The 21212-nt window shown below is 54.2% G+C and overlaps 8 protein-coding genes across 8 annotated transcripts; 4 read left to right on the forward strand and 4 right to left on the reverse strand.

Annotated features, from left to right (window-relative positions):
• Positions 1-185: 185 nt before the first annotated feature.
• On the reverse strand, positions 186-1316 carry AB675_862 (uncharacterized protein; the record flags this gene model as incomplete). The annotated part of the gene is made up of 1 exon (XM_018149091.1): positions 186-1316. The coding sequence occupies one exon, from the start codon at positions 1314-1316 to the stop codon at positions 186-188; it is 1131 nt and encodes a 376-aa protein (XP_018005443.1).
• A 538-nt stretch (positions 1317-1854) lies between these two features.
• Positions 1855-3572, forward strand: AB675_863 (putative MFS-type transporter; the record flags this gene model as incomplete). Its single annotated transcript, XM_018149102.1, has 4 exons — positions 1855-2051; positions 2099-2390; positions 2440-2740; positions 2767-3572. 4 exons carry the CDS (start codon positions 1855-1857, stop codon positions 3570-3572), a joined length of 1596 nt encoding a protein of 531 aa, XP_018005361.1.
• Positions 3573-4983: 1411 nt separating this feature from the next.
• AB675_864 (uncharacterized protein) lies at positions 4984-5442 on the reverse strand (the record flags this gene model as incomplete). Its single annotated transcript, XM_018149113.1, has 1 exon — positions 4984-5442. The coding sequence occupies one exon, from the start codon at positions 5440-5442 to the stop codon at positions 4984-4986; it is 459 nt and encodes a 152-aa protein (XP_018005905.1).
• Positions 5443-7090: 1648 nt separating this feature from the next.
• On the forward strand, positions 7091-8548 carry AB675_865 (Fumarate flavoprotein subunit; the record flags this gene model as incomplete). Its single annotated transcript, XM_018149124.1, has 1 exon — positions 7091-8548. The coding sequence occupies one exon, from the start codon at positions 7091-7093 to the stop codon at positions 8546-8548; it is 1458 nt and encodes a 485-aa protein (XP_018006064.1).
• Positions 8549-9506: 958 nt separating this feature from the next.
• On the forward strand, positions 9507-10283 carry AB675_866 (uncharacterized protein; the record flags this gene model as incomplete). Its single annotated transcript, XM_018149135.1, has 2 exons — positions 9507-9851; positions 9900-10283. 2 exons carry the CDS (start codon positions 9507-9509, stop codon positions 10281-10283), a joined length of 729 nt encoding a protein of 242 aa, XP_018005721.1.
• Positions 10284-12433: 2150 nt separating this feature from the next.
• Positions 12434-14111, forward strand: AB675_867 (uncharacterized protein; the record flags this gene model as incomplete). The annotated part of the gene is made up of 2 exons (XM_018149146.1): positions 12434-13399; positions 13482-14111. The coding sequence occupies 2 exons, from the start codon at positions 12434-12436 to the stop codon at positions 14109-14111; spliced, it is 1596 nt and encodes a 531-aa protein (XP_018006004.1).
• Positions 14112-14147: 36 nt separating this feature from the next.
• AB675_868 (Adenosine deaminase CECR1-A) lies at positions 14148-15988 on the reverse strand (the record flags this gene model as incomplete). Its single annotated transcript, XM_018149157.1, has 2 exons — positions 14148-15724; positions 15793-15988. 2 exons carry the CDS (start codon positions 15986-15988, stop codon positions 14148-14150), a joined length of 1773 nt encoding a protein of 590 aa, XP_018005632.1.
• A 579-nt stretch (positions 15989-16567) lies between these two features.
• AB675_869 (putative iron/ascorbate oxido) lies at positions 16568-20732 on the reverse strand (the record flags this gene model as incomplete). Its single annotated transcript, XM_018149167.1, has 3 exons — positions 16568-18499; positions 19611-20388; positions 20437-20732. The coding sequence occupies 3 exons, from the start codon at positions 20730-20732 to the stop codon at positions 16568-16570; spliced, it is 3006 nt and encodes a 1001-aa protein (XP_018005533.1).
• Between the last annotated feature and the right edge of the window lie 480 nt (positions 20733-21212).

Genomic DNA, 21212 nt, shown 5'->3' on the forward strand with positions numbered 1-21212 from the left:
CCCGCCGCTGAGGTACTTCATCTGTGCCAAGACTCTTGCCTGCTCTGTGGGATCGTCCAGCTCCGTACACGCCACAAAGTATGCATAGAGTAGATACAACACCTTTGGCGCACCGCCTGTATAGAACTGGGCGGTTTGCGTGCGAATCTGCTGAGCGAGCAAGAGACGTACATGCCGATTGTCTTTTACGTGGCTTGAATCTGCTCCAACAGCAGATGGGCCAGAAGCTTGTAGCAATATGCATGAGCCACCATCTGAGCTTTTTGATTTTCTGTGAGGCTGAGCTCTTTATCACTCGGGCTGTTGATTGCAATGTGAGGAGTCCAGAGGTCGAGTTCAGCTTCGATCTCGGCAGCTCGACGCAGGAGCGTCTCCTGTGGTAAGAATGTCTGTAGCATATCATGCGTCAGGACGCAAATGTGGTACAAGTATGGCAGCGCCTCATGCGCTATGCCGTAGGACCTATCGATCAGTTGATCTGTGGGCAGAACCCAGCACAGTGTAGGTACTTCCGCGCTCTTCTGGCACTCCATGTATTCGGCATAGACGACCGGAATAAGGTTTGGGTCAAAATGAGACGATGACTCTCGCAGCAGCTGAGTCCGCCAGGGCTTGATGGCGATGAGCGCGGCAGAGGCGACTGGAAGGTAGCCGTAGCCGACGGTAAGATCATTGAACGATATCAAAGATGTAGCCACGAATAGTATAGCGCGAGCATCATCCTCAGTCGTTGATAGGGCCATACGTAATTTCTCCATTGCTGCACAGCATTTCTGCATATCAGCTATCGACCTGGCGGAGCCTGGTTGGGAGTGAGACTCGTCTTCAGCCACTAGTGCACCACAAAGCGCCAGGAGAGCATCCTTGACTTGCTCCGGGGCGGTCAGAAGCTGTTTGACAAGGGTGGACTCCATAGTGTTGCGGAAATACGACTCGATTGCAAAGCTGTTTACGAAGCGCTGATCGAGCTTCTGATCTCTGACCAGGTACTGAGCCAGGGCAACTTCTTGTGGATCAAATCGTGCGAACGGATCTCCTGTGGATGCGGCAGAGTTGGGCGATGTGGTCGACGAAGCAGGAGAATCTTTGTCAGGTGATGGTGCTGACAGTAACGGCGAAGCCTTTGGTTGCTGCCCCTTCCTAGTCTGTGGCCTGCCAGCCTTGCCGATGACACGCTTGGTCTCACATTCGTGGAAGAGCCGGAAGCAGCGATCACACTTTTCCCGACCAGGTGTGAAAGTGCATCGTGCTTTGATGCCATGACAGCGGTCGCATGCGGTGGTCGCGCTCGTACCAACATTGTTGGTTGCTTCCATGGTAGATCGGAGCGCGCCTCAGCCGCGCAGCGTAGCCGAGTCCCCAGAAGAGGGGACTACGTCTACGAGGCCAATCCTCCAATGTGCCGCCGGACGTATGTCAGAAGAACTTGCGGAGACCGGCACGACGCAAGTTGAACTTTCAGGGACATCACACCATACTTCCAAGAGCAAGAGTCCACCGTCGCCCATCAGCAGCCGATGTCGAGGCGGGGAAGTCGCGATAGTCGTCTCTGCTCTCATTGGTCGACTCCCAAGCGTGAGATTCCCAACCCCACACGGGCAACGCCGTTGAGCAAACAATCCTCCGTCGCGTTCTGCCCGCCATAGTCCTCCACAATAGGTACCTTGACTGCAAACTTCATACCGTGCGAGCACAGAGACGGAGAACAAGTGTCCATGTACCCGATGCGTAAGGTCCTTATCAACAACAAGATGCGTCTGCAACATGAGCTCTTTTGCGCGGGTGAACTGTGGCATATATATGCAGTAGGAAGAGCACCACCTGTTGACACGTCTCTACTGCCAATGACACGAGATGGAGCTATCAACGGAGAAAGCATTCGAGACTGAACTCCCTCCTGGTACCGTCCGACTCCAAGATGAAGACAAAGAAGCCACACTCCTCTGGCCTCGCCCCAGTTCTGATCCCAACCAGCCCTTGAACTGGTCGAAAAAGCGGAAAGTGATACATATGGTACTCCTCTGCATTTACACCACGCTTGTGTTCGCCCTGTAGGTGGATTCCGCGCCGAAAGAAACTACTTGCTGACCGTTCCCAGGCTGACTGTAACTCCTCCGCTATGGGCAACCATGACCGACGAGTTGGGTATCTCATTCGAAGATCTCAACTATGGATATGCCACAGGGTATGCAGCATTGACCGTATTCGCCTTGGTCTTCGTTCCGCTTTCCATCATGTACGGCAGAAGACCGGTGTACTTGGCTACCAGTATGATCATGCTGGCAGCTTCAATCTGGATGGGAAAGACCAGAACCACATTGGATGTGATCGGCTCGGGCTTCCTCGTCGGAATCGCAGGGTCGGTCAATGAAGCACTCTTCAATGTAACCGTAAGTCCACGAATACGGACAAACCGACCAACGACTGACTTGACCTCAGATATGTGACCTCTTCTTCGTCCATCAGCGCGGGACTATCACTGGCCTCTATTTGCTGGTCGTCACAATAGGCACATACCTCGCACCCGTGGCTTCAGGCTATATTGCTGTTTCTCAGGGCTGGCGCTGGGTCTTTACTTACTGCACCATCTTCATGTCAGCTACTGTGCTAGCTATGGTCTTCTTCCTCGAGGAGACCAAATGGGAAGAGCCGGCCTCACTGCTGATGACAGAGGACAGATCTGTTGCGAGGCAGGACGTCAGTCATGCAACTGAGAAACACCTGGATGGGAAGACGAGAGGTTCGGCGGCCGATCTAACGCCTCAGATTACCATCGAGCTGGTTCCAGCGAGACCATCGCCCTAAAGACGTATCGCCAACGACATCCGTGGTATACACCCTCTCGCGATACTTCGACGCCGGCCATCGTTCGGTTCATGCGACACATCTACCACCCCTTCTTGATCTTGGTCACCTTTCCTGCAGCAATGTTCTCTGCTCTTCAATACGCCTGGTCTGAGTCCATGCTGTCCTTTCTCGCGGTCAGCCAGGCGAATCTGTACCCACTCCCACCTTACAACTTCTCTCCAATCGGTGTTGGCAACATGAACATTGCGCCTGGCATAGGTGCCATCCTCGGATCGATCTTCGGCGGGCCCTTCTCGGACTATCTTATCATCAGGATTGCGAGACGCCGCGGTGGCATCTATGAGCCCGAGTATCGCCTCTACCCATTCCTCCTGCCCGGTGCTTGCATGGTCGCTGGTGTTCTGACATATGGTCTCACGGTCGCGCAAGGTATGCCGTGGATCATCAATGCTTTCGGCTGTGGTCTTGTTGGATTCGGCTTGGGCGCGTGTGCGGATATGGCACTCGTATACGTGCAAGATTCGTATGATGGAATCATTGGTCCAGCGCTGATAGGAGTGGTGTTCGTGAGGAACGGGATGGCGACGGTAATGACATTCGTCATCCCGATCTGGATGGACAGCATGGGCGTGTACAACATGTTCCTGTTGTTAGGCATACTGACGGCTTTGGTCATGCTGACGTCCGTGCCGCTGCTGATTTGGGGGAAGAGGTGGCGCATCAAACTTGGCGATAAGTATAAGGATTTGGCCAAGCATGTATGAATCGATTGGCTTCCGAGCACGACGTCCCGTTCTCACGCAAGTGATGGATATAGTCTTAGGCCCGAATCACCGAGCTCCAGATCATCTACACTTGGTGAGTCTTCTCAGCCAGCGCGGGTTTTGCTTGACCACAACATGTTTTACTGTCTGGCGGTCTCGTTGAAGCTGCTCAACTGCCAGTACAGCTTTGCCAACGTCAATGAATATGCCCTCAATCACACTCGCGTCATCATGCCTTGCAGAGCACTCTTCAACAATCTCGTAGCCAGCTGAACGCAGCGCAGCAACTTGATCCTGACTTACGATGCGCCTGCTATGGTTTATCATTTCCTCTTTCGATGTCCTGTTTGCGATCAGAGCGACGGGCACAGGTGGCACTATGTGCTCGATTCTGCATTGCCGGAACCGCTGCACGAGGCTCTTTGCCCTGGTCAACGACTCGGGCCGGTCGACGGAGAAGACAACAATGACAGCGTCTGCCGTCGTAGCAATAGAATCCCATAGTGCACTATAACTGCATTCCAAGAACCACGACGTGAGCCCTTCCGCCATGTCAAATACGCACGTCGTGCCAATGATAGTCAGGACTTTTCGATGCCCTTCGCCCCAGAATGGATCATAGTCCTCCGGGTAGACGCGGTAGGCGAACTATTGTTATGTGACGTTCAGCGTTGTTCATCTACAACGGCTGCTGCACAAACCTTTGAGATGAACCCCGTTACTTCAGTTTCGCTGTCTGCGAAGACGGGGATTCTCATCTCCCTTCTTTTGGGCATCTGTTGCAAAGCGCACATAGGATCAACGCGCATGCAGGTCCTCGGCACAGCTATGGCGCATTTGAATGCTTTGACCGTCGGTCCGTCGCCATTCCTTGCCCCAAGGGTTGATCAACGTCGTCAAGTCTAGGTAGCCGGCCAAGGAAAATTGCCCCACGTGGGGGCCAGGGCCTCCTGTCCAGTGATCTGAGAGAAGCTTGGCCGAGCAACGCGAGAATGCGCAGTCCTTGTTGCCCTGGGTCAGCGCGACTGTGTGGCAGAGACCAAGGCCATAAGACGTGTCATAACGGGCTTGGACTCATTCAACGGCAGTGCTTGATTTCTCGGAGACCTTCACGTCTGACAGGCGTGGGGTTGAGGAAAGATGCATGGATTTACATCGTACAAAAGGGAGCCTGCCAAGGCGATATGATCTTTCATCTTCGTGGCGGACTGACCACGTTGCCAAAGCCCGTCGCGAGCCCCTGCGAGTGTCTCTTGGCATCAGTTCAGATTGGCTCATTTGTGTTGGCGCGCCGAAAGCAGAGGCAATGAAAGTATGAATTGAAGTCCTCCTGACCAGATGCTCAACGCGATCCTTCGCTCCGTGTCACGTCACGGAAACTCGACCCTCTGGACGAGGCTCATCTAGCCCTTCAGTCGCAAACGCCATCGCAGCAGGGGTACTCTGGGCATGGCAGCGGGTCGTCTGGAATGGAACACTGGATGTATGCAAGCTGCGGAAACCCATACTCTTCCAACGACTTAGACGCAACATCACCATTGACAGTCCAAAAGTCGTGCACGGTAGGGCTGGAGAACGCGCATGTGACGTCCTCTTCCGGCGTCAAGATAGCATCGATGCTGATTGTGCTGATCGGACCGGTAGTGACGCCTTCCGTCCAGAATCTGTGGATACTCCATTCGTAGATTTCTCCGCCAATGCCGACAGCTTTTACCACTGCCGCCGTGCAGTTGTCGCCACAGCCCTGGCGCTTTTTCAAGATCTCGAGGGCCTCAATGCTTTTCTTGCTCACAGTCGGGTTGCTTGCGGCGAACAGTGGCGCAGTGATCAGGAAGGCCAGAGCGCCTACGAGGAAGGTGGTAGATCTCATGGCTGACGATTCTCACGAGGAATGTGTGTACTGGATACGTTTTGAAGGTGTGACTGGCTGCAGAATTATGGTTGCTGGATGTTGTGCTCTAGGTTACTGCCATGAACCTGTGCCGTTGTGTCGTCTTTATAGCCGTGATAACAGACATGCTCTGCAGTGAGAGGCTGTCTGCTCTCAGCGCGGAAATTGAACAAGTCGCAAGGCGTCCATCAGCATAATACTATTTAGGTGAGGCCATGATCCAGCCTCAACAAGGCGAGGACTTGTCCTCGTAAGGAAGAGACATGCCTCTGGCTGATGAGGGAACTCCTCTCCGTTGCTACCTGTAAAGGCACGCTCTGCGATTTTGTGGAGAGGCTGTTGCGAGGTGATCTTGGCGAATGAGCGCATACGATCAGGATGGAACAAAGGGCTCCGGTTCGTACGGCGAGGACATGTAACTTACGTGTCGCGTGCCATAGGGAAAGTAGTGATCTGCAGAATAAGCAGCAGACCTCATATACCACCCGGGAACTCCACTCGTTGACAGTACTGGGATGCTGCAAGGAACGCTGTCGAAGTAGTGTACGTAGAAAACGCCAGCAACCTCACCTTTGCGCTGCGAGGAAGGCTGCCAGATCAACGAAGTAGTCTGCAGGAGCCAGTTTGCCGAGACTACGTTCCCCAGTCCAAGGCAGGATGAACTCGGATTCGAAAATTGCTTCGAGCATGACGCTGATCGCACAAATCAGATCAGTAGGCTGGCCGCCTCGAGGTAGCTGGACATCTTGGGGACCCCTATGTAGATTGTCGGACTCAAGTCTGGCTTGGCTGTACCGATCGAGCGCGGCGGACTGCTGGTGAAGTTGACGGCTTGATGAGAGGAGTCGACTTGCTCTGGACATCAACCTCGATTTCATCATATTGCGACTTGTTGAGAACGTTTCTCCGGATTCTCTCGACAGCAGCTGCTTCATGTCGTCGACATTATGGTACACTCACAATACAACACGGACTCACCCACCACGTGAGCCAGACGACATCGGATGGCAAGCCAGAACGGTCGCCACTCGAAAGCTAGCCTGAACGCGTCGGCAAACCTGCCTACTTCAGACGAGCTGGAGACGAGTCCCGTTGCACTACCTAGATTTGGGGGCGGGCTTCCAAGGTTGGCGGTTGACTAATGTGAACGTTTCCACGCCATTGCCTTCGGGTGTGCAAAATGGCACCCTGAAAGAAAATTGACCGAAATAGGCTATTGGATTCTGGTCACTCACAGCGCAGAAACGTATGGAAAGTCTCCCACAGCGTTCGGACAGTCGGCCAGTTTCTCGGAGTACGGAGAGGGCTTCGGACAGATACATGGCTTACTCCGGGAGAGTACAAAGGCACGATGCAGGCTTAAAAGGGCCAATGCGTCTCTTTTTGGGCTGAATATACGCCAACAGCAACTTGAGGATCATGTCCAGGCTTCCATACAATTGACGGTGTCGAAGCGGTCCATGTCCAGAAGGATAGCTCAACCCGGACAAACTGCCATGTTGAAAAGACAGCGTGCTTCAGACCTCCCTGCTTATCAGTATTAAGTTCTTGCCTATATGGTTGCCTTTACGATACTACGACCTCAAGCGATAGAGTCCGGGCCACGATAACCAGCGGAGCACCAAGCATGTTCGACGTCGTCATAGTGGGACATGGCGCAGCGGGTCTCGCGGCCGCCGTAACGGCCATCGAGACGGTCCCGTCCCTGAGAGTCGCGGTGCTCGAGCGGGCGCCGGAGGAGGATAGCGGCGGCAACACACGATGGAGCCCGTCGAACATGCGCATGCGAGCGGTCGACACCGTGCTGCAGGATTTCGAGGCTGACATGATGAAAGCCACCGGCGGACGGGGCGACTCGGCTTACTTCCGGCGGCTGGCCGAGGATGCGCCCGAGACGCTCACATGGCTGACCCGGCAAGGCGTCAAATTCCATGCGATGGATTACTTTCTGAGCAACTGGCCGACGCGTATGCAGCCCGTTGGCAAGGGAGCTGCGATCGTCGAGGCGTTGAAGGGGTCCGCGAAGGATAAGGGCGTCGAGTTCCGCTACGGCTGCCGCGCGACCCTTCTGCTCCTGGGTCCGGATGGCCACGTCGAAGGCGTCGAGACGGACCAGGGTCACAGCATTCTGACACGATCGGTGATCCTGGCCAGCGGCGGCTTCCAGGGCGATCCGGAAATGTTGCGTGAACATCTGGGGTCGGGCGCCGGATCCCTGCGCATGATTTCGCCGGGCACGTCGTGGAACGCGGGGGACGGCATCCGTATGGCGCTCGACGTCGGCGCAAAACGGTCCGGGGACTGGACGGGCATGCATATCGAGCCCGTCGACCCACGCAGCGCGCGACCTGCCGCCCTGGTTCTCGCCTACCCGTACGGGATTGTTGTCGACGGGACCGGTCGGAGGTTCTTCGACGAAGGCGAGGGGCTGGTGCATACCACATGGGAGCGCCTCTGCCGCACTATCCACTTCGAATGTCCGGGGCGCACCGCCTGGACGATCGTGGACGCGAAAGCCACGCGGATCGAGGGATATCGCAACGCGATCCGCACGGACGTGCCTCCAATCAGCGCCGAAAGCGTCGCGGACCTCGCCTCGAAGCTGGGCGTGGCGAGCGATGCTCTCGAAGCGACGATCGCCACGTTCAACGCGGCCTGTCGCGAAGAGCGTGTTGGTTTCGATCCCACCCGGCTCGATCGGGTCGGCACCGCCGAAGGCTTTGCGCCGCCGAAATCCAACTGGGCTCGGCCGGTCGACGAGCCGCCGTTCTTCGCGTTTCCGATCGTGGGCGCCATCGTCTACACCTTCGGGGGGCTTGCGACCGACATAGAGGCGCGCGTCCTCGACGCGAAAGGACCGATCCCCGGACTCTACGCGGCCGGTGAGATCACCGGGCACTTCTACGGCATGGCGCCGAACGCCGTGCCGGTGATGCGGTCGCTCGTCTTCGGCCGGATCGCCGGCCGCAATGCGTCGCAAGCCTGCCGTCTCTCGCGATCCCGCGAGAGTGAGGGCGCTGCGTCGCTCCCGGTCCACCACGAAAAGGCAATGAGGCATCATGCGCTTCCGGCCAAACCCTCATGAGCTTATAAACTAGTGTTCATTATGCGGTCTACCATCAAACATAGACATGGACACAAGCCTGAGAACATCTTGGACCACTTACATGGCCGAGCATGGCGAAACTGACTTGGCAACGAGGCAAGGTTTGATGGTGTTTGATGGTGTTTATCTTGCCACGTTCCTGCATGACAGTGGCGTCGTTCCAGCTCGATCCCATGAGTGCATCAACGGTCGTGGCGCTCACCTTCGTCTGCTTGTTCATACAACCTCGATGAGACGATCCAAAGGAAAATTCGAACTCTTTCTGCTGAATCGATGGTTTGGAGCCGTACAGTAAACTGATCTTGGCGTTGGCAATACGATCATGACAGCCTGGATTGCGCCCACTCACTTAGGTAGGGATTACCTGCTAACCATGACGTATTTCAAGGCACCCATTTGTATGATAGATGTTGAATTGAAGCTGAGATGGGTGCCAAGGCATGCGAGGTCCACAAACTTCGCACCTGAGGCGGATAGAGGCAAAAGTCCTCCACTGGAACCTAACGCTCAGCTCAGAGTTGTCGCGATGAACATTTAGGACAAGTGGTCGATTATCCACGACTCACACTTCGGCAGAGACCTCCTTGGTACTGTTACTGTTCTTTATGCACTTCGACCGCGCTATAGCAATCTCGTTCCAGACTTGATGATTCCACCAGAGTCTTCTTTCCTCTATCGCGGGTCAGTCTGTTGCAATCAACAAACCTCTCTGCCACATCAAATTCTCAGTTTTGTTCTGTCAGATTAGTCTCGCCATCGCGTCACTTCAGCCTTCGCATCCGATCGATTCGGCCTCCGCCGAGCGTCACCGCGGCTTCTCTGATGCGTCCAGCGAGAGTGGTGCCAGCCTGACACGTGGACGAAGAACAGCCTCGAGTCTCCCATTCCTATTGCATCGCAGGTATTGATCAACCCGAAATCATCGCAGGAGCCACTCATGAGCTTTGAGTATCAGATCTACCGTGGTGATCAGATCTCTGAGCCAATCCTCACGGATGCCGCTAGGCTTTTCTCTGAGAACTATGGTGTATGGGGACTTCAGGCCTCGTCGAAGCTCGGAACCTTCGCCAAAGCTGGTCGTCGAATCCGAATGAGTAGCATTCGCCTTAAGCAGCAATGCCTCCCGCCTGGTGCCGATAATATCTACATCAGGGCTGTGAAAGGTGAGAAACTGGTCGGGAACGTCTTCGCTACGCGCTGGGTACACCAAGGCCGGAGAATGTGCTGGATCGCTCAGCTGGTCGTTTCTTCATACTATCGGAATCTTAGAATCGCGACAGAGGTAAAGTCTAAAGTGACAACTGTATTCCTATGCTAACATCTGCTGCAGCTTTTGCGAAAATTGCAAGAGCAGGAGCAGGGAGAGGAACAAGCGTTCGGTATCCTTAGCTCGCATCCTTTTGCGATCAGAGCAGCACTGCGCGCCTTCGGCCACGGGCTAGAGAAGGTCAACTTGTCGATGACTCAAAAGTATGCTGCGACGACTATGGCAAGCTGCCCGATCGTGTATGTTCGCGAGGCGAAGCTTAGGGGGTCTTTGTTCGGAGAGTCTGGAGCGGAAACAGGAGTGAAGTCTTGCGCCGATACCAAGTTCTATGTCGATCACCAAGAACCCGTGCAAGCTCTGAACGCTGCGAAGCAATCTGGTCTGGAGTGGCCATTGGGAGATCTGCCGGAAGGTCATGAGTTCCTACTATTGATCGGCAGATCATAATGCAGAAACACGAGGCAAGTAGCGCACTTCTCGACAAAGTCCGCCCTGCCCGGGTCCAATGCTGGTTGGAGACACCTCGATCAAATTCGAGCCGAAGGGCAGCACATTTTAATTAGTCCGTACCAGTCCGTGTCGGACTGATAGAAACGTGCTATTGCCAAGGTACTTGGAAGTGTGTTTGTTGTTCATGGAAGCCTGAGGTCTCTTGCATGATCGTATGACGTCACCTAGAATTGGCTTGGCGCGTTGGTAAACGCGTCTGCTGAACTCCGAGTCATCACAACGGCATCTCTCAAAGCATGTATATCTGACAGTATCATTATAATCTTTCGCAGCAGCCCGTCATGTCGGACGCGACTCTGGCCGATCCTACCTCGCAATGCGAGACCTCACAATTACCTACTACGTTCCCCTTGCTCAAACTCCCGCCAGAGCTCATCAAGCAGGTGTTTGACACCGCTCTAGAACCGTGCCTTATCCACACATGTCGCGATCTATACCGGCTACTTCCGGATTTTATCAGATACACCAAATGTCTCGTTGGTCTGGCATTTAGTACGCGAGATAAGCAGACTATCTCTGATGACAACCTGCGCGCCACTTGGTCTCTACCAGGACAAGAGCGGCGGCGTTGGTCTGACGCAGCACGTGACGAGCTTCAGGTACAAATAGCCAGTAGTCACTGGCTTCGCACGGTGCATATCGAGAAGACGCACTTGCGTTGCTTCAAGCATGTACTCGAGCAGAAAGTCCTTCGCAATCCGGATCTTCTCCCGACCATCTCGCAGGTACGGCGCTTGTGCAGATTGCGCCTCCTACGGAAGCTGGATATCAATGGGGCGATACTGCACTACCTCGCCGACGAACGCGGCATTATGTACGTTCCTAACCGACAAGGCCATCGCACCATGCTATCTGTGCGCGACACTGTCATTATACAGAAGTCGAGATCTGGTCAGACTGCGTTTGATATGTTGGCCATCCGCACTGTTCCCAATTGCCTCTTGGCCACCGTGCCCTCCGACGACTATGTACAACACTACGAGCAGCAGCGCATCAGAGCTGTGTTTCTACGAGGGGCATCTTTAGATCTTGAGCGTCTTCGAGCTGGCCACGACGAAGCGAGGCGCGGCTTTGCCGTGAATGCTCAACCTTATTTGGCGACAGATAGTTGCCTTGTCACCAGATCCATTTGGCACTTGTTGCATTCAACACCGCCTAGGATTCAACCCGGCGGCACCACAGATCTTGCCAGCTTTCGAAACAAGCACAGCATTTCCAATGTATGCTCTGCCGTTGAGCAGCTCTTGGCAATGAATCAGCTTTGTGTCAATCGCGATGAGGTAACGTATGAAATGTTGGAAAGCGCGTTTCTTAACGGTCAGTGTGAGCTTCTGATGCGTCTTTGCCGTTGGAGCATAAGTTTTCGAGAAGAAGATGAAATCACAACCTACGACGTCGCAGACAGAGTCAAGGTTGACTCTTTGTGTCGGCTCAAAGAAAAGATCTCGAGCTGTGGCCCTCCGGCGATTCAACCAGATCTACTCGGAAATCTCGACATTGATATAGCTTTTCGACAACGGCACGGGTGACTGTACCAGTGTTGAGAAGCTAGCCAACGCAACTGCCGCTTATGCAGCATACAAGCTCGATAGCGCCACCCAGCAGGAAGGCGAGATTTCCAAGATTGGTTTCTACCAAACCCTTGGCGCCAAGCCTATAACCTGCTCTCGATGATAGTAGCAGGGTGAAGCAGGAGACTGATGGCGCCACATCCATGATGCTGCGGTCTATGTGCGTCGTCTTTGCACACGGCACGTCGGAGAACCGTTCATGTCGGTCTCCTTTTGGAGCCTGCCAAGGCTTCTCGTCGCTCGATGGCCGGCGCCAAATGAAACAACAGCACGGTCTTCGACCGTCTGGCGGCCTCCGCAGGCCGCTTAGCCAGTATCTAAGCAGCTCATTGTATTAGTTCCAATATCTCGTGCGTGCTGGACTCGCAGTCGCTCAGTCCGAGTCCGCTGTCGCCTGCTACCCAGCTGATATAAATCACTATATGGACGGGATTGGTGTCTTTTAAGCACGACTGCACTGGATTCGTACATGAGTGCACTGGATTCGTACATGAGTATTCTGTCCGAAGCAGCATTATGACTGAATCTGTCTGGGGTACTTGGACGTTCTCGCCGACCGACCCTATCGTCATTTCGTCAATTTGGCATGACATTACCACCGGACCACTGACTCACGTCACGCGGCCATTGAGCGAAAACAGCGGTGACATCGCGCAGTGGCTTCGATATACCGACAAATATCAACGAGGCATCTCCGCAGGTGTCAGCAAAGACAACAGCATCCGATGTGTGCTGCGAGTTGCTTGGATCAGGTACGAGTCGAAGACCAGAGAAGTTCGGGTCCCTCAGGCAAGCTTCGAGGACTTGATACATGCCCTTCATTTTCGACAGGTACTCTTCAAAGTGAAGGCATCGTATTCGGCTTTGGGCAGCAAAGTCATCGACACCGTCCGCTTCCATTGCTTTTCTAACCACCCGAGACTCATTCTCATGTGGTCGACCTCCGGCTCCAGACTGCCCACAAGCTTGGTCTGCATTGCTGAACAAGCTAAAATTGACATATTTCAGACGCTGCTCAAAGAGCCGGACTTTCAACGTCTAGCGGGCACGGAGGTGGTGCCTGCGCTATTGTGCGCACAGCTGAGCCGCTTTGAGATAGACCAGCGGTTGACCGAGTTGAAGAGCGTTGTCAGAGAGGTCGAGGTGCGCACAGGGCACCATCGGTTCTATACCCGCGTGGAGCCTCCCGCCTTGGGAGATCTATGCAATCTTGCTGCAGCCATGAGTGGGTCCGTCACCAGAGCAGCGTCAGCCACGAGGAAACTCGGCATTATTAGGGAGCTGATCAGCTTCGCTCTCGATGAGGACGCTGAGATGGCCCGCTCTGTTGATGACAACGTCTCAACGAGCGTGACGACTGGGGAGATGCCGTCGGACAGGGTCAAAGTCCAGAAGCAGCTACATTCTGTGAGGCGTCAGATGGACCTGCAAGAGCTGGACCTGGAATACACTCGATGTCGAATCAACACACAGCGTGAAGCCGTAAGTCCGCGGTTCCCGTCGCTCTTATTAGCCGATGCCACCAAGAACGTCTTCGTACCTAGGTACTGACTGCCGTGTACAGGTCCTTCACCTCATCTCTGCAGATGACGCAAATACCAGCAACAAAGTGGCCAGCGACGCTCGTGCGATCGCCCTCGCGTCTCGCCAGATCTCCGCCAGTATGCACATTTTGGCCGTCATCAGCGTGTGCTTCTTACCTGCCACGTTCGTTGCCTCGCTGTTCAGCATGCCGCTCTTCGACTGGCAAGATGACATTCCAACCTATGATGATGTGCAAAGCGGTCCTGACGATCCACATGCTCCGAATGCCCCCCACGATACATGGCGCTCCCGTCTCGCGCTCTACGCAGCGGTAACGGTTCCCTTGACACTGCTCACGTATTTGATCTGGTGGCTGTGGTCTGTCATCAAATCTGCCCAGGTACGCGACAAAAGAGTGGTCCAAGAGAAGATGGAAATGCCATTCATCACGGCTCTCGAGTACCAGAAGTCACTCTACTGGCTGAGAAGCGCAGAACAATCATCGGGCAAGGCGCCGCGGACCGACCTGGTGCCGCGAGAGTTGAGGATGCGTCGGCTTAGCCGCAGCGCTGAGCGGTGGAAGTATTGGCCCACGCCGAGCACCTGTTGTGTCAAGCAAGAGATTCGTTTCATGCGTCGATTTTCTTCGCCAGAAGAGCGGCTTCTGTGAAGCAAGCACCTAGTCATGGCATAACAGCTTCGTCATCTACGAATACTGCTCCCCAAACTCATCCACGACCCACTGGCAAAAGCTTTCCCACTGCTCATGCCATTGCTGCAGCCTCATGGCCTTGATGCCATTTCCACTCACACCAGCCTCAATGTCCTTCACCCATTCAAGATGCCCCTGATCCTCAAAATTCGACCATGTCACACTGTTCTCCGCCAACGCCCCGAGTCCTGCCAGTCCCAGATTGTCACTCGCTTGGATCACCTGGTAAAAATCAAAGCTCAACCCAGGCGCATCCTGTCCCATCATGCTCGCATCATCATTACTGATTGCCGTCGCAACACCGTGATTGATCATCGCAGTGATGGGATGATGTAGAATATCTGTCGCTAACCTCAACACTTCTGAGGAGATAGGACAGACCTCAACCATAACATGATTCGCGATAGCGTCCTTCAGGAGCTGAGGATGTTTGTGCAAGCTAAACCCATGCCCAATGCGGCGTGAATCGAAGAGCAGGGCGTCAAAGAGGTTATTGTCCGTCGCATTGCCGTCTCCCAAGGTTTCGCCGGCATGAAAGAAGAAGGGCATCGTGACGTTCAGTGCGGACGCTTGCTCCTGGAAGAAGATCAGCTCGGGTGCGAGCTCAATCAGTGGCGCGCCGAGGTCTTCTTGCTGAACGAGATCGTACCCCGAAATAAGCTCCGGAAAGGCGAGTTTCATCTCGAGCGCATTGATCATGTTGTTGGCGATGAGTGTCCTGTTCAGGCCGCGAAGATCCGCCCAGATGAATCTTACTCCCCAGAAGTCTTTGCCCTTTTCAGTGGCTTGGAAACGAGCAATTTCTTCTACCGTGACGCGCCAGAAGAAGTCGAGGTCCGGACTATCTTCTTCCTGACCCTCCGGCACAAGCCCTGGCGACCAGCCGTGTCGGATCTCAACCCAAGAGATGTTGTCGTCCACGAGTCCGGAGAGCAGGTTCCGGTAGTATGTCCGGAGAAGTGGTTCGTAGCCCAGGAAGTTGCCGGATACCCCGAAGAGAGACTCAAAAGTCCTCCAGATTGCGTCGACGCCCAAGTCGTGGCGAATGCTTTCTTCAGGAGCAAGGACAAGTCGCGATTTCAGATAGGCAAAAAAAGCGTCCTTCCCGCCTGGGTGCGCTTCCGCAGCTTGTTTGAATGGAATCTCTGTCTCAGCAACGTATCCTTCCTCGTGGAGAAAGACCGATGCAGCTTCGACTGTTGTGTTCACGTGTCGCATCGTGATAGCAGCATTGTCTCGAGCAATATCAGTGGTTAGTGCCTCCGATGTGCTGATCACCATGCCCTCGGTGTCGTAAACGGCTTGCAGCATCACGTCGAAGGGTTGCATAGCACTTAGATGGGCGTGCAGCAATGATCCCTTGGGCATTCGCGACACCACTTTCCACAAGTCCGTCTCCAAGATGGTTGCACGAGCCTTGGGGAACATCATTCCGGCAAACATCTCTGAGTCCTCTTCTCCAAGCGGAGCTGGCTGCCTCCAGACATTGTCGATCTCGTATTGCCGGATTTTGGCCACGATGTCATTTGCTTGGATCGCTACCGGGGAGAGCTTCTGTCGGAATGCATGGTCTGAGCTTTAGTGAGTATATGCCAGCAGCCTGGGGCCAGGCCCCCGCTCGAGTGCCATGGAAACTCACCTTGCCGGATCTCCTTCTCGCTTGCGATATATTCCGAGCGAGCTTTGACATAATTGGTGACGACTGAGCTGTTGACAGAGGGTATGTCATCTAGGGAGATAGATTGTGCTCCAACCAATACTGACGGACCAAGAAGGAATATGTTCGAGGTAAGAGCCAGGCCCAATGCCAACGACGTCTTCACATGAGCCTTCATCCTCCGGTGCCTGCTCCCGTCTGCTTCGACGCCAAGGACGTGTTGCAGCGGATGATTGTTCTTATAGCATCACGGGCGATGTCCGCTTCACCAGCCGATGCCGCAAGCGTTCCTACTCTGACGGCCTTGGCCAGGATCTTGCTCCGTTGCTACGGTCCGTGAGTACCTGTGAACCTGATAGGAAGGAGCGGAGCAGGTCGCCCACCCAGCCCGCGTACTGTGCGGACTTGGCCATTGTGAGCTAGATGGGGGTCGATGGCGGCTCCCAGCACGTGGGTAGCGACATGTCGGATCCATTGCCAAGGAGCCGGCGTATACAACCACTTGCGTGAACAAGTTGAGGTCCAGAAAAGCCAAGTCGCGTGTTAGCTCGGTATGCCTGTGCATGATTAGTGTTATCAGAGGAGACTCAGACCCTGAGCATGACCCCCAACGGCGATCTCTCGGCGCCCCCACAGTAGATTGTTGACCAGTGCGATAGACGCCAGCCAATCCGGTGTGGCTTTTTGTCATGTCGCAGCACCAGTACATGTGCGTTATACTGAGATCGTGCCCCCAAACTGTGAAAGCAGTATCTGTTCACTCTTTGATTCCCGTCAGCCGTCGGAGCAGCTCGATGCCTTCACGGAGCATGCCGATGTCGACAGAGTCCTGGAGATATCGAGTAACCATGACCAAGGTGCCGACGGTACTAGGTATGATGGATGCAGGCTGTACAGGCTGTATGCGGTCCGCGGCCACTTCGAGATACTGTTGGCATTGCTGCTGCGCTGCTTCCAGTGAGCGCAGTTTTCCGTCCTGTATAAAGTCTGCAGGGCTCATGGTACTGCTTGTGACAAATTCGAAATTCCAGCACATCAAGGCAGCTAGGACCAGACACCACAGACAGTGTTGACAATGCTTCTTGACATGGTCGCCGCGGAGACGACTCTGGATGATCTTCGCGGCTCCCGACAGGCCCTTCAAACCTCGATCGTCCTTAGCCCAGGCCTTGACCTTTCGTAGCGCGTTCGCGTAGTCTGCTCGACCTCTGCGTTTTCCATCTACAACGTGTCCGCCGGCAACAACTTGCAAATCTACCGGAGAGACTTCGAACAGCGTATATCTTGCAAGTGTCAAGAGGCAAGTGCAAGTTGGCAGCATCCATGGTATCTCAGTGTCGTGGACCGCTTTGAGCCATGACTGCTCCCAGATCGTAAGCGAACGCTCGACCGTAAGCGCTAGAGCGGAGGTCCGAGCTGGTTTGGTGGTAGCAACGATGGTGTCGTCTCGGCGCACAAGCTCCCTGGCAATAGACAGAATACCGTACATCAGGGTGATTGAACGCATGCTTGATCCTCCATCCGTCGATCGGGACTGCCATAGGTCCTTCAAGAGGCCAACGAATGACTGTGCTGCATGATCTGCAAGTGACTCTGGACGAGCGGACATCATGGCGTGCCATTCTTCCATACTCTGAGCGTACCAAGCAGCGTCTGTATCGCTTGGTATCCGGAGGTCCATCATGTCTCTGAACGACATCAAAGGCTCACCACCAAATAGTAAGGCATTTTTGACATCCATGACGAAGACTTGAACAATCAGTCGCCTCACAGACTCAGCCTCCACCCACTTCGCATACTCGCGAGCTGCTGACGACTGCTCTGAACCCTGTTGCACCGACATAGTCCTGGAGCCTCTGTCAAGTCGCAGAACCGCTCCTAGCAAGACGCCGTGAAATAGTGATGCAGCGCCGTACTCTTCAGCTCCGCCTTGGTATCTAGCAAAGAGCAGTATGAGGAAGAGAGTCTGCACGAGCCACAGCGGCGGACTCGAGGCCAGTCTAGGGTGACTGAGCACCTTCGCTCTCAATGCGCGCTGTATGTCTCCCGCGACACGGGTCTGATGATGGTCGTGACTGCGCATAAATGCCCATCCAAAGGAAATGATCGCCCAAAGCAGTTCCGGACCAGATTGTTCTCCGAGCACCTCAAGAAACGCCTCTCGGATGTTGTCCCGGTCGTAGATGAAAAATAGCTCCCGGTGGATGAAACAGTACTCCGTGGCGATCTCTCGTGAATAGAGATGTATGCCTTGCTTCATACTGTTGAGCGAGAATATTGGATCTCGTGCATCAATGGTCATGAGGTCGCGAAGATCCATCAGCAGTTCGACACGTTTGTCTTGCGTGAGTGCGCTGCATATGGGAAATCCACAATTTGGTGCGGCAACATCACCTCCCTTGGTCACCAACAGCTTCGACTTCGACTCCTGCAAGTATCTAGGCGGCGGATAGTGGCCATGCTCGTCACGTTCCTGAGGAAAGGTAGTCCAGGAAAGAGGAATGGACCGAAGGGATCCGGGCGACACCACTTGGTCCGAAGGCAGCTCAAGCGGAACGAGCGAATCTTGCCAGAACCAGTCGAGGTCGGTGTCATTCAGAAAGGTTGGCTGGCTGTTATTGACCTGGAAGTTCCACTGGTCTATGTCATCCGACCAGAATGTAGGCAGAGTATCCCCTGCTGAGACAAGCTGGGTGGGGAGTCATGATCTGCGTCCTGTTGCGTGACATCGGTGTGAACACTGGTTGGACGCAGTAGTTGAGGAGACTTTTCGACTGCTTCTACTGACGGCTCCGATAGCTCAGCAGCGTTGCTGTGGCCATGTTGCGCACAGCCAGCGCTGACAGATATGTGCCGCTGGTAAAGGTCTTTCCTAGTGAAGCATGCAGCACAGCTCGTGCATGACCACTGAGCGGACGCATGATTGAGCTGATGTCTCTTCAAATGCTCTCGCCGGGTGAAGCTCTTCCCACAATTGCCGATACGACAAACATGAGGGCGGTCATAAGCAATGATCTCCTCGCCATCTACTTGCGAGATCTTCCGGCTTCTTGTCCGCTTCCGAAAAGGCTTCGCACCGTCCATGGACAAACGCTAGCCAATGTACGGCTCAGTACACATTTATATTCGTCCAACTCTACCAGCCCGAGAGTGCCTCAGAGATATGATATGGCTGATCGCGCCAACGATCCAATGACAACCATGCGTAGTACATTTTCACGTCCCAAGTATGATTGTTGTTGTTGCCTTGATGAGTGGGTTGTATCGGAAAGAAAGAGAGCCGATAGTAAAGTAGGAGGAGCGAATAACAATCATAGGGCTGAACGCTTGGCGATCATCTGCTCCTGTCGTTCTTGAACTCTTTCGATTTTGTTCCCATGCAGCAGGATCGATGGACGCGCTTGCCGACTTTAATTTATCTACAGCCGACTGGAGCAGCTATCACGACGACCGCAGTGTATCTGCTGCGAATCGCGCAGGACGTCAAGCATTGCTTATAATTACTCCAACGATTGCACATGTGGTTGGCGATCTACTGGCTATTGGAGTATTCTGCTTTGAGCCCGACCTTCTCGTCACGGCGGTAACTGTCGCTCCTTCGTACCAACGTGCGCCAACTTCTACTCTGAAGGGTTGTCTTGACAACATCCATCAATTGCCCTTGCAGATGGCATCAAAGGTCTCCTCCATGTCGGATCGACTCATGCTGCGGCAGCTGAAATCATCGCTCTCTCAAATCGAAGCTGACACCACTGCCTGATGTTAGCTAATGTCGTGACAGGAATGACTTGTTGGCTTACCTCGCCGCACGATATCGGTTCATATTGTGGAGGGTTCTTCTCATCTGTGCATGTCGGCAACACCGAGCACTTCTCATTGAAGTTAAATCCCAGAAAGAACGGCATGCTCAATCGGTCTTGCGTTGTCCTGTTGTAGACGCGATGGACGGTGGACTTGAGTCGGCCGTTGGACATCCTCATCAAGAAGTCACCGATATTTACGACGAAAGTATTGGCGATGGGCTGAGCCTTGATCCACTCCCCGTGGTTGTTGAGTACCTGGAGGCCGCCCACTTGGTCCTGCCACAGGATGGTCAAGCACTGCAGATCTGTGTGCGCTCCCAGGCCGACATCAATTGGGCCATTGCCTTGCGCCAATTCTGGCGACAGTCCTGGGTAGTAGTTGAATACGCCGTCAGCTCCTGGATACGACGTGAGGTCGTTGAAGTAATCCTCTGGCAGATCAAGGCAGATTGCAAACACCTTGATCAGCTGCCTAGCCAGTGTCAGAGTCGAGCGCCAATACTCCAACACGTCGTTTTTGAATTCCGGCAGATGCGAGGTGCCTTCCCAGACAAACTCCTCGGATCTGATCCAGTCCTTCACCTCTTGTGGCACCTTACTCGGATCCTTGTATTCTGGATCGATGCTTGGATCGTACTTCCACTGGAAGCCCTCTTTCTTGTCTCTTGACTCGCTTGGCGAGATCTTGCCTGATCCGACAGAAGCCCAGCCATTGAAGAACTTCGACTTTTGCTTCGCCACCTTCATCTTCTCCTCTCTACTTTGGCGAAAGAATCTGCAGGTGTGAGCTCGGGAACTGTGCTGTCGGGGAATCTAGTCTCACCTCCATGCTTGATCTTCAGCTTTCTGGATGACATCCTCCTTGATGCCGTGGTTCTTGATGTAGAAGAACCCGATGTCCTCGGCAGCTTTCTTGATGCCGACAGCGAGAGCTTTTCTAGCCTCTGGACCGTCATAGATTGTGCTCAGGTCAATCACTGGAATTTCACCCGGCAGAGAATCTCGGGGATCTGCTGTTGAGACCGTTCGAAAGACTGGGCCATACGCTGTCATCAACTCGAGCTGCGTGGTTGCTGGCGCGCTGGCCGCTGGTGCGACTTCCGTTATTGTCGTCGACATGATCAGTTAGGTGTATGTTGCTGACTAGCTTCGTACGAATCCTTGGTATACTTGGATGCCGTGTTTATGTCTGCCTTATCAATGGCCGGATATCCCCACAATATACTGCAGAAAGACCCCCAGATTTGGGGGTACCGGGAGTTCTTCCGCACCCCAGCAGCAAATGCTCACATAGCAGTTGAGAGCCTGTGCACTTCGGCGTATCTCTCACCGGCCAGTACCGACGGCCGTTCCCGTCAAATGTGAGTGTGAGAAGGCCCCCAAGCACCATTGACCTCAAGAACAGGTGCAAACACGATCCTCAATGGCTAGGTGCCCCTAGCAGTTGCTCCCAGAGCGAAAGACTATAGACCCTTGTTTTGGGGGTCATGCCGGTTCAGTATCTCGCGCCTTGGCTTCGGCTCTCGGCTGCTCGTTTCGGCTTAGGAATGCCCACGAAAGCCCACCATTTGGGGGCACTGGGAAGACCCCAAGATAACG

This window comes from Cyphellophora attinorum, assembly GCF_001299255.1.
Source record: "Cyphellophora attinorum strain CBS 131958 chromosome Unknown Contig1, whole genome shotgun sequence".
In the NCBI taxonomy this organism is placed as follows: domain Eukaryota; kingdom Fungi; phylum Ascomycota; class Eurotiomycetes; order Chaetothyriales; family Cyphellophoraceae; genus Cyphellophora; species Cyphellophora attinorum.